Source organism: Arachis hypogaea, chromosome 20 (assembly GCF_003086295.3).
Source record: "Arachis hypogaea cultivar Tifrunner chromosome 20, arahy.Tifrunner.gnm2.J5K5, whole genome shotgun sequence".
Taxonomy (NCBI): domain Eukaryota; kingdom Viridiplantae; phylum Streptophyta; class Magnoliopsida; order Fabales; family Fabaceae; genus Arachis; species Arachis hypogaea.
In genome coordinates, this window is record NC_092055.1 from 141051401 (window position 1) to 141063167 (window position 11767).

Below are 11767 nucleotides of genomic sequence, written 5' to 3' on the forward strand. Positions count from 1 at the left end.
AACGTTGTCGTTTGAGATAGAACCACCTTTACCCAACAACAATACTGTTAAATTTTTTAGACTCAACAACCGACCGCGGAATGATGTTATCAGCCTCAAGGTCAGTCACAAGTCACAACTCACAAGCAGAAAATTTTATTAGTGGGACAAAAGTACTTCCCAAATATTCAGATAACATTCTCATGTGTATTCCAAATTTGTTTTTAAAAAATCTTTAATTGAATGTTTTAAGTGCGTATTTGTTTAGAAAAATTCTAATTTATGCCTGAAGGTTATCAATAGAGAGAAATTATTCTCATATTTGTTTGAAACTACTTTAAAATCTAATTCTCAAAATAACTTATTCCTAAGAAAAAATTATTCCTACAATTTTTGCATTTTTATTTTCATATCAAATGATGAGTATTTAATATTCTCGTGCAAACGGAATTAATATATAGAAGTGTTACTATGTCTTAATTATTATATCAGTTCTGCTAGAAGTAAAGCTAATTATAGTTAATTAGTTGGAAAATAAGTCGATTATAAATTTTTTTATTATTTTAATTTTTTAATTTAAAAAAAAAAGAGAATTGATTTAGTTGATTTATATTATAGTTAATTTTTAAATTTTTTTTATTATTTTTGTTAATAGAATAGAATTCATCTTTTTATTTAGGATATCAACAAATATTACTCTCACTCAAATTTTATTATTTTGATTGGGCTTAATTCACATGAAAGCTTGTTTTAATATTAAATAAATGGGTAATGCTAGAAAGACAACAATGAAAACTTGCTTTATTTAGCATTCATTAATTGTGGCATGAATGAATGCTAAATAAGGCAAGTTAAATTAGCAGTGACAGTGCCTCCACTAACTACACTGGAATGTGCGTGAAGGTGAAGCATGACAAGAGCCATGGCCCAACCCGGCGGAGTGGCGACCTTGGTGAAGTTTGCTTGGACTTGAAGCATTTCGTGGAGAGAGGCGAGGAAGTTTTGAGATATTACCCTCTCAAGAGGTCCATTTTCAAGAATATGAAAGGCCACATTGGTTTGAAACTCTCCTACAAAATCGAAGACGAATCAGCCACAGCGGACGATGTGCCGTTGGAACAAGACACCATGTCGGTAACGGAAGTTGAAAATTCAATTCATCTCGAGCCTAAGCCTGAGCCCGAGCCAGAGCCTGAACCTGAACTTGATGATGATGAGATGATGGTTTTGCACAAACGGCACATAGATGAGGGAAGAAGAACAAACCAAGGGAACGAGAAAAGCACATCACTACAAGCATTCATATTTTGCTGTGCTCTTTTGTTGTGGAGACATCTATTGGATTTTGGTGCAGTTTTATTCCCTTACCATTTTCAATTGTTGAAGCGTTTGGGATTAGTTATATTCTCTTATGTTTTTCCATTGTTGAAGAGTTTAGGGATAGGTATATACTCTTACATTATTCAATTTTCAAAGCGTCTATTGAATCTAACTTGATTTCATACGATGAAGCTCAGTTGTATAGTGAGAAAGTAAATGAAATTCACATGTAATGAAATTCATATTTAGATATACTTGATCACTATTTTGTTTGGTGAAAACTCAGGTGAAAGCTGTTAGATAAAAGTTTAGTCAAATCAGTCAAATCATCTAACGACTTTTAAGTATCAACTTCATATGAAATCGACTGACACATGAGTTTTCACCATTTTTTTATTCAAATACGGCAGTACTTATTTTTAAAATTTGAAACATTTTCTTCCAAACAAACATATCCAATGATTTATTTACATGTTCAAATACATTTAATGCTAAGTATATATGAAGAACATTAACGAAAGATTAGAACCCTGGAGAGTGGAGACTAGAGTTAAATGTCACACCACCCAAGGTTTAGTTGAATTGAACAAGAATGAACCAAATGCTTTTATCATTTAAAAGTGTGAAAGTTGAGAATTAAATTCAATAATCCTGTGAATAGGAAAAGTATAGGGTACCAACATATTATCTGTCAACTTTTACCAATTCTTATTTATAATTGTGTTTTATGGAGGTGTGTTCGTGGATATGTCTAATAATTAATATATTTTAAATACATATATAAAGAGACACATCCAGAAAATATATTTATAAAGACACTTCTATTAAACACAGCTATAAAAAAGACATTTTTATTAGACACATCCACGAACACACTTCCATAAAATACAATTATAAATAAGAGTTAGCAGAAGTTGGCAGATACACTGTTGGTAACATATAAGTACCCAGTCCAACAAATAAAGAGTAATTAAGCTGTTCAAGATGCGCTGAAGGCAACAGTCCAAATTGTAAAAGAACGAAAACTGCACAACTTTGGAGACAAAAAATTGTAATGACAACTTCCTAGAACTAATGACGATCGAGGATAAGAATTAAATAATAATATATTTCTAAAGAATAATAATAATATTTCAATCTAAGGACCAATTTGATAACATTGATTAATATGTTCCGATCGTAATTATCCCTAGAACCTTGAAACGTGTGAAAAGCTGCAGCTAGAGCTAGTGTCATATTTTTCGTCAAAAAATTCCAATTATCATTCATATCTAAACATGTATTCACACGGACAAGAACCTTTGATGATGAGTCGGTGACACAAAAGCCATTTATGTTGGAAGGAAAAGAAAAAGGCTTGCCATGCCCTTCTTTCTCGCTCGTCTTCTTAATTTATATAGAACCTTTAATTCAAGGGACGGCCAAAAAGCAAAGGCCTAGTTTGACAAAGAATCTTCCCTACTAAGAATACAAATAAAAAGAGAGAAAGGGAAACCATATATATATATATTAATTAACCTAATATGCAAAGCAAAAGAAAATTATGGTGCAATTGGACAGACAGACACACAAAGCTGCAAAGGTCTAAAGGTGCTTGCATATCAAGTTAAGCACCACATACACCTTATTATATATGCATTATTTTCTTATACCCCTCATCATCACTTCTGGCTTCCATACCACACATCTTTTTCAAACAACACAGCTAAGACTTCCACTCCTGCTTTTCTTAATCTGGTTATTGACTATAGTTATTTATGTAATCCTTTTTTCTTGATTGATTCTAGTTAAAATATATTTTATTAACTCAAACAAAGCAATAGGTAAATTTTAAGTGCCATAAGCTTTGCCTGAAAAAGAGAAGATTTCAAAATATTTTTCTTATGAGATTAAGTTGAAGATAAAAGGGGAAAAAGAACTCTACGAGCACGTGTGGGAATTATTAAAGAAAATATTTTTTTTTCTGGTTAAAAATAACTAACTGTAAGTAATATAAAAATAATAATTTAAAACTTATGTATATAAACAAAAGCATTTTTTTGGTCACAAAAAAAAAAGCATTTTTTTGGGTTAACTTCAATCATCATATATTAAATAATAATAAAAACAATCATTTCATAAAAAAAGTTTTTAAATATACGGTACATTATTATTTTAATAAATTTTAACCGTTAATTTTAATTATATATATTTTTATAATTAAAATTAATGATTAAAAATTATTAAAACACTGCACTTAAAAATTTTTCCATTTTATATACTCATTTTTATAATTATATTACTTAAAATAGTTTTTTATAAAACCATTTTAAATTTAAATTAGAGTATTTAAATATAAATTGATTGTGACATTATTATCTTAAAAAATAATTATACAAATAAAATAAATTTGATTTGATGCATAAATATTTTTTGAAATTTATTAGGTACCATTAGAATTTATTATTTTTTATCATCACTCAGTCACCAACTCAATTTCTTTAGTCTAATTTCTTTAATCTAGTAATTCAACAATATATTTTATCCTATTATTTTAAATATTAATAACTAACTCATGACAAAAAATAATAAATTTTAATAACCTTTCTATTTTTTAAAAAAAATTGAAGATGACCACAACAAAATAACAAATCAATAGGAATAATAATTTTATTCTTAATTTCAAAAAGTGGAAAGATGATATCAAACAAAACCAATTTAATTATCATCATATATTCTTTAAAAAAAAAAAAAAAAAAAAAAACAGCTAAGTTCAGCCAGAAAATTTAAAGAATATATACCTTGGATTTTGTATTATTTTTATTCTTTGCTTTCTCAACTCTTATTTACTCAATATTTTCTTTGCATAAAAATCGAATAGATAACATTAATAAGCAAAAAAAAGAAAGAAAGAAAGAAATAGTATAGAATAGTTTCATATTATAGAAGTATAATCACTGACCAGCTTAACTGCTCATTGTCACAGTGTTTCTCAAATGATATAAGGGGAATACCTTCGCTGAGACCGTTCTTCCTTCTTCTCTCCCAGAATTCCCAAACACAGCAACACCATTGCCATGATAATAATTGCTTCAGCTTAAATTAGTACAAACACAAATAAATCATTAGAAGCCACATGCAAGAATGGGAACCGTTCGGAAACTCATTGTGGAAGTTGTAGATGCTCGCAACCTCTTGCCCAAGGATGGCCACGGAACTTCCAGCCCCTACGTCGTTATCGATTTCTATGGCCAGCGGAGGAAGACGCACACCGTGCTTCGCGACCTCAACCCTGTCTGGAACGAAACGCTGTCGTTTAACGTCGGCACGCCTTCTGACATTTTCGGCGACGTTCTCGAACTCGACGTCTACCACGACAAGAACCACGGCCCTACCCGGAGGAACAACTCTTTGGGACGTTTAAAGCTTAGTTCTACGCAGTTCGTGAAAAAAGGCGAAGAGGCTCTCATATATTACGCGCTCGAGAAGAAGTACTTACTCAGCATGATCCAAGGCGAAATTGGCTTGAAGATTTACTACGTAGACGAGGAGGTACCGCCTCAACTTCCACCGGAGCAGAAAGAGCCACCACTGCCACCGCCGCCGCCATCGCAGGAATCAGAGACAAAACCACCGGCTGAGCCTGAGAAAGTTGAAGAACAACCGAAGGTAGAGGCTGACGCGAAGCCGGAATGTGACGAGGCTAAAGAAGAGACAACTGAAAACGGTAACGCAGAAGAAAAAGCAGATCCAGAAGTTGAAAAGCCACCTGAGTCGGTGCATGAAGAACCTGAACCAAATGGAAGCGTGGATCAGGTGGATCCGGGAGTACCAGAAATACCTGCGCAGCCTCCTTTAAACGTTGATGTTATGGCGGCGTCGGTGTCAAGGTCGAGTTCTGAGGTACGATTCAGTGGGATGAACGCTCCACAGCCAATAAGAAGGGTTGCGTCAACGGCAAGCTTTACATCGGAAGCTTCTTCTTCCGATAGTGTTTTGATCGAACGGTCCACGTTTGATCTCGTGGAGAAGATGCACTACCTCTTTGTTCATGTGGTGAAGGCGAGGTACTTGCCTACCAACGGTAACCCGGTGGTGAAGATAGCGGTTTCCGGTAACCAAGTCATGTCCAGACCAGCTCGCAAGACCACGTTATTCGAGTGGAACCAGGCTTTCGCTTTCAGCCGCGACGCACCAGATTCTTCCCCCATTCTTGAGGTCTCCGTGTGGGACCCCGCTATTTCTGACGGTCGAAGCTTGCTTGGTGGAGTATGCTTTGACGTAACAGAAATTCCTGTGAGGGACCCACCGGATAGCCCTTTGGCCCCACAGTGGTACAGGCTAGAAGGAGGTGGAGCCCAACACGGTGATCTCATGCTTGCCACGTGGCTCGGCACACAAGCTGACGAATCATTTGCGGACGCGTGGAAAAGTGACACACATGGCCACGTTAACTCTAGAGCCAAGGTGTATCAGTCACCGAAGCTGTGGTACTTACGAGCCACTGTTCTTGAAGCTCAAGATATCATGCCGTTAACGTCGTCAAAGGAGGTTTCGTTTCAAGTTAAAGCTCAACTTGGATTTCAGGTGCTGAAGTCAAAGGCTTCCGTTGCTCGAAACGGCACCGCTTTGTGGAATGAAGATTTACTCTTTGTAGCGGCAGAGCCTGTTAGTGGAGACCTCGTTTTCACTTTGGAAATCCGGCAACCCAAAGCGCCGGTGACAATGGGAATTCTTATGATACCACTGGCCTCAATTGAAAGGAGAGTGGATGACCGGAACGTCGCGTCGCGTTGGTTCACATTCGAAGATCCAAACGAGGAAAAGAGTTCTTACAAAGGCAGAGTCCACTTACGCTTGTGCTTTGACGGAGGGTATCACGTGATGGATGAGTCAGCTCACGTGTGTAGCGATTTTCGCCCAACGGCGAGGCAACTTTGGAAGCCAGCAGTTGGCACAGTTGAGCTTGGAATAATCGGTTGCAAGAACTTGATACCGATGAAGACGGTGAACGGTAAAAGCTCAACAGATGGATACTGCGTAGCCAAATACGGCAACAAATGGGTACGTACACGAACTGTATCTGATACATTAGAGCCAAAGTGGAATGAGCAGTACACGTGGAAGGTATACGATCCTTGCACAGTTTTAACCATTGGAGTATTCGATAGTTGGGGTGTATTCGAAGTGGACAGTCCTAAAGAATCTACTAGACCCGATTTCCGTATAGGAAAGGTACGTATCCGTATTTCTACGCTCCAAACGGGTCGTGTGTACAGAAATACGTACCCGCTACTAGTCCTGACACATGCTGGTTTGAAGAAGATGGGTGAAATAGAGATAGCAATTAGGTTCATTCGAACGACTCAGCGGCTAGATTTTCTCCACGTGTACTCACAACCGATGCTGCCACTAATGCACCACATAAAGCCATTGGGGGTGGTGCAACAGGAAGTGCTGCGGAACACGGCGGTGAAAATGGTGGCGATGCACTTGTCGAGATCGGAGCCGCCGCTGAGAAAGGAAGTTGTCTACTACATGCTGGATGCCGATTCTCACAACTTCAGCATGAGAAAAGTGCGTGCGAATTGGTATAGGATAATTAACGTGGTCGCCGGAGTCATCGATATCGTACGGTGGATTGACGATACACGTGGATGGAAGAATCCAACGGCCACGATCCTTGTTCACGCGCTTTTAGTTATGCTAGTGTGGTTTCCAGATCTGATCATTCCAACATTTTTGTTCTACGTCTTCGTGATTGGTGCATGGAACTACAGGTTTCGTTCGCGTGACCCACTTCCACATTTTGATCCCAAAATTTCGCTTGCTGAGGTGGTGGATAGAGAGGAGCTGGATGAAGAGTTTGATGCTGTGCCAAGCAGTGGTTCATCGGAGATGGTGCGAGCGAGGTATGATAAGTTGCGTACGCTTGGGGCGCGCGTGCAAACTGTGCTAGGAGATTTTGCCACGCAAGGAGAGCGCGTGCAGGCGCTGGTGACGTGGCGTGATCCACGTGCCACGGGGATGTTTGTTTTGTTGTGCTTGGTTGTGGCGTTGATACTGTACTTGGTGCCGTCGAAGATGGTGGCGATGGCGGCTGGGTTCTACTATCTTCGGCACCCTATCTTCCGTGATAGGTCTCCTTCTCCGGCGTTGAACTTCTTTCGGAGGCTTCCATCTTTGTCAGATAGAATCATGTAAGAATTTTACTTTCGCTTTAGGTTATGTATGTATTTACACTTTAATTTGAAAGGATAGCCACTAGTAAGTTATATAAAATTATAAATACTCATCGCATGTGATAATGTGGTCTTTTTGCGTTTTTCATTCCGGCTTTTTAATGGGCTTATGACTGAGTGTAATGAAGTGAAACAATGAAACTACAATAAATAATATAGATCATAGATTCTCGATCATTTGTAAATCATTCATGATTATTCTATTGAACTCTCTCATTAAGTTGCTTAGTGCTCGCAACCCTTTTAATCATGTTGTCCTCCATTAATCAACTCCGTAGGAGTAAAAAATGGTAAAAAGAGATTTTGGTTGAATTGTAAGGGGTTGTATTCTGGATTTTTTAATGAAAAGAAAAATAAAGGAAGGACAAGAAAAATTAAGTTGGCATTTGGCAAGCAATCACTAAATTGACGATTAGCCTAATGTTTTATAATACATTATGATAGGCCAAAGGCCCAAAATGACAAACTAAGGACCGGGATACAACACTATTCGGAGTTAAAGTTAATCACTACATTTTGGATTCCAAATTTGGTCCATCGTTTATAGTTTTTGGTCATCACTCTAATTTTGGGTCCAAGGTGTAGTGTATCCTTATTGTGATAAACTGGTCCATTTATTAACTAACTTGGGTTGGTCGAGTGGTTAGTTTACTTGTCTGCTTAAGTAAGTGTCGGAGATTCGAATCTCGCCTTGTGCATGCAGTGACTCATTAGATAGCGATAAATCTTTAAATGAAACTCCGATTTACGAGAAATTAATCATTGACCTATTGAGTTGAAAAATATTATGGGCAACCAAAAAATTTGATCCACTTATACAGCTTCACATCTAGGCAAACCCAAGAACTCTAAAACCAATAAGAAGGGAAAAAAAATGTAGACAAAAATATAAAAAAGAACGAAAAAAAGCCATTTCCAACATTTTACCAAAAAAAAAATTTTTGATCCACTTATTCAGCTTCACATCTCGGCAAACCCAAGAACTCTAAAACCAATGTCAACAAGAAAAAAAAAATAAAAAGAAAGAAAAAAAAAGCTATTTCCAACATTTGGAACAAAAACTTTTTTAAGTTTTGAAATATCAATAATTTTACTATTTTGAATATTTGAATCCAAATCTTTTTTATTTGGAATGTTAAATATTTACCATCTTAATTAAATTTATATTTATTATTATACATATTTAATTTATAAAAAAAAGTATATTAATAAGCACGCTAAGACCTATTAATACACTAGTAAATTATAAATTTGATAAGCATATTAACTAGTGTTCACACACTATAAACAGAATAACGTGTATTGCACTCTTAGCCCTTAGTCAACATGTCAAATCATTGATGTGAGCATATTTCATATTATGATTTTATATTTATTTTAACAGATAACAATTAAATTAATTTCTCAATTTTTATTTGATGGTCAAATTAATCTTTCCTGTTGACAACAATGGCTTCTACAATTACAAATATGTGACACTGGCAACGATCATTACTACCACATAAAATAGATTAGTATTAGTTTATTCTCATTAAGACCTCATCGATAAATAATTATAAGGGTAAAGTATATTTTTTGTCTTTAAAGTTTAGTAAAAATTTTAAAAATACTTTTAAGTTTTATTTTGTTATAATTTTGTCTTAGAAATTTTTGATTTGCATCAAATATACCCTTAACAACTAAATTTTCAAAAAAAATAAGACCAATCTAACAATAATGTATGAAAACTATGCTTGATTTGTTTGTGTTGAGGGTTGTTCTTATAAAATTATTGTTGAATTAGTCTTAAATTTTTTGAAAAATTAGCCGTTCGGGGTATATTTGATGCAAATCGAAAATTTTTAGGACAAAATTAAAACAAAATAAAAACTTATGGGTATTTTTAAAACTTTTGTCAAACTTCAATGACAAAAAATATACTTTACTCTAATTATAATTTATTTTTTTATTATTTAAACCAATAATAAAATTACTTTATGTAAATCAAAATATAGATAGCTAATATAGAATATTAAAAAAATTCGAATCCCATAATCTATTAAGATAAGATGAGGTGGGGTTTTGCAGCATCCCCACTTGTGCACTTAACTAAATATCCAATTAATGGAGGACATGCGTGCATGTGGTATACCTCATAAGTCATGAAACCATATCATTGACTCAGCTTCGCTAAGAATTCAGATTTGTCGGCACAACTGTCACTTGCAGTTTTGGTAAAAATTTAGTGTAGTTAATTTTATGATAATTTAATTAAATTTATTAAATTATTTAATAATTTTTAATTATTATATTAACGTGTTAAAATTATACATTAGAACTAGAAAGATAATTCAGTAACATATTTTAGATTCACCGTGAATTTAAAATAGGAGAGTGTTAGGTAAATAATGATCATTTTGAACAATATGAATAATTACCAATCAAATAAAAATATATTATATTTTTAAATTAACCATCTAAATCTCAATATTAAAATAACAATCCGTACACCTAATGAAATGAACATCCGATATATCTATTATTCACATTATTTAGTATTTTTATTGTCAACTTATACTTTTCTTTTAAAATATTTTAGATTGTTTAAAATTAAAACGACTAACATGGAATAATATGGAGGCTGTTTATCAATTTGAATAAAATTTATTATTTTTAATATTTAATTTGTAAAAATATTTTTATACTAAATTTGAGATTTTAATTTTATTAATATAAAAATAAAATATTACTCGAAAACATCTCTCTTCCAAATTAGATAAATAATTGAAGGTCGTGATAAAATAGTGTCATCTTTATTCAAGCATATGTAGCATCTTAAAAATTTATAGACATTATTTATCTTCATAATATATAAAGTCATAATTCACTATAAATATAAATTTGAGTTCTATTTAAAATTTATAATTAATTAATAAATTATTTTATATATAAAATAAAATTTAAATTTTAATATTTATTTAAGTAAATAAATAATACAATAAGCTGAATAAATCTATAATTAATCACATGTAACTTCATATTTTTTATAAAATAATTTATTATTTGATTTAAAAAATTGAGCATATAAATTTTAAGTTTTTTTGTGTGACTATATATAAAAGTTAAGTGAGATCTCTATCAAGAGGTTGGAGCACATTTCTGCACAAAATTTTGTAATTGTATTAGGAGTAGCTGTACAATTGTATGTATAATAATTTGCCGCGTTACTTGTTAAGTTTGACTCCACGTTAAGATAGTTGAGTTCAAATCTTACAAAATAATTAGATACAATCATCGCTATTTTTATTAAATTTATGTATCATTTTTGTCTTTATTAACCTAAATTTCATAAATCTATTATTTTTTTAATAAGATTATGCTACGTGTACATTAAAATCAGCCACCAAAGTCAGCCCACCAATATAAAATACATGTTGGAATATAAATACATATTAAAAATAAATTAAACCACACATGTATTTATACACAAATACATTAGTGATTAATTTTAGTGACTAATTTTAGTGTACAAATAACATTTTTTATTAAAATATTATTAGAATAATTAATAGTTAAAAATTAAGTTAATAATATCTTTATAAATAAATGATTCTTGTATTATATAATAACTTTAATACAATAATTTTACCTATAATATTATCTTTTTATTTTGTTCTTCTCCTGTAAATTTAATAACATCTCCCAAACTCATTAAGTGATGATAGAAATTCCTGTTAGATTGCAATGAAGCTAATAGTTTTTGGCCTACATATATTACAATATTTATATAGAATATTCTCAAACATGTGTGCATGCACTAATACAATAATCAACCGTGTTATTTGTGAAAAAAGAATTTACTACTAATTCAATTATTTATATAAAATATATAATAAAATATAAAATATATATTAAAAATAAATTAAATATGTATCGTATTTTCACACAAATATATAAAAATTGATTTAGTGAATAATTTTGTTATGTGTATATAATATTTTTGTATAATAATTTATGTATGTGTGTAATGTGTATTCAATTTCTGTTAGTCTACATGCAGATTCTATACAATGTAAGTGTACGTATAAATTATATTGAACGTGTATGTACAGAAGGTAATAAAATAAAGAGTAAAGTATCGTTTTTGTCCCTAACGTTTGGGGTAAGTCTCAAAGTTATTCTTAACGTTTCAATCGTCTTACTTAAGTTCCTAACGTTTCAAAATTGACTCAATGTTATCCTGCCGGTAGAACGTTTCAAAATTGACT

At 32.8% G+C, this 11767-nt stretch overlaps 1 protein-coding gene across 1 annotated transcript; it reads left to right on the forward strand.

Moving 5' to 3' along the window:
• Positions 1 to 4069: 4069 nt before the first annotated feature.
• On the forward strand, positions 4070 to 7697 carry LOC112783182 (multiple C2 domain and transmembrane region protein 16). Its single transcript, XM_025825991.3, has one exon. The coding sequence runs from the start codon at positions 4423 to 4425 to the stop codon at positions 7480 to 7482; it is 3060 nt and encodes a 1019-aa protein (XP_025681776.1). The 5' UTR covers positions 4070 to 4422; the 3' UTR covers positions 7483 to 7697.
• Positions 7698 to 11767: the final 4070 nt, after the last annotated feature.

Bases quoted from the DNA above. Each gene is read 5' to 3' on its own strand.
- LOC112783182 (XM_025825991.3), top strand. From the start codon at position 4,423: ATGGGAACCGTTCGGAAACTCATTGTGGAAGTTGTAGATGCTCGCAAC.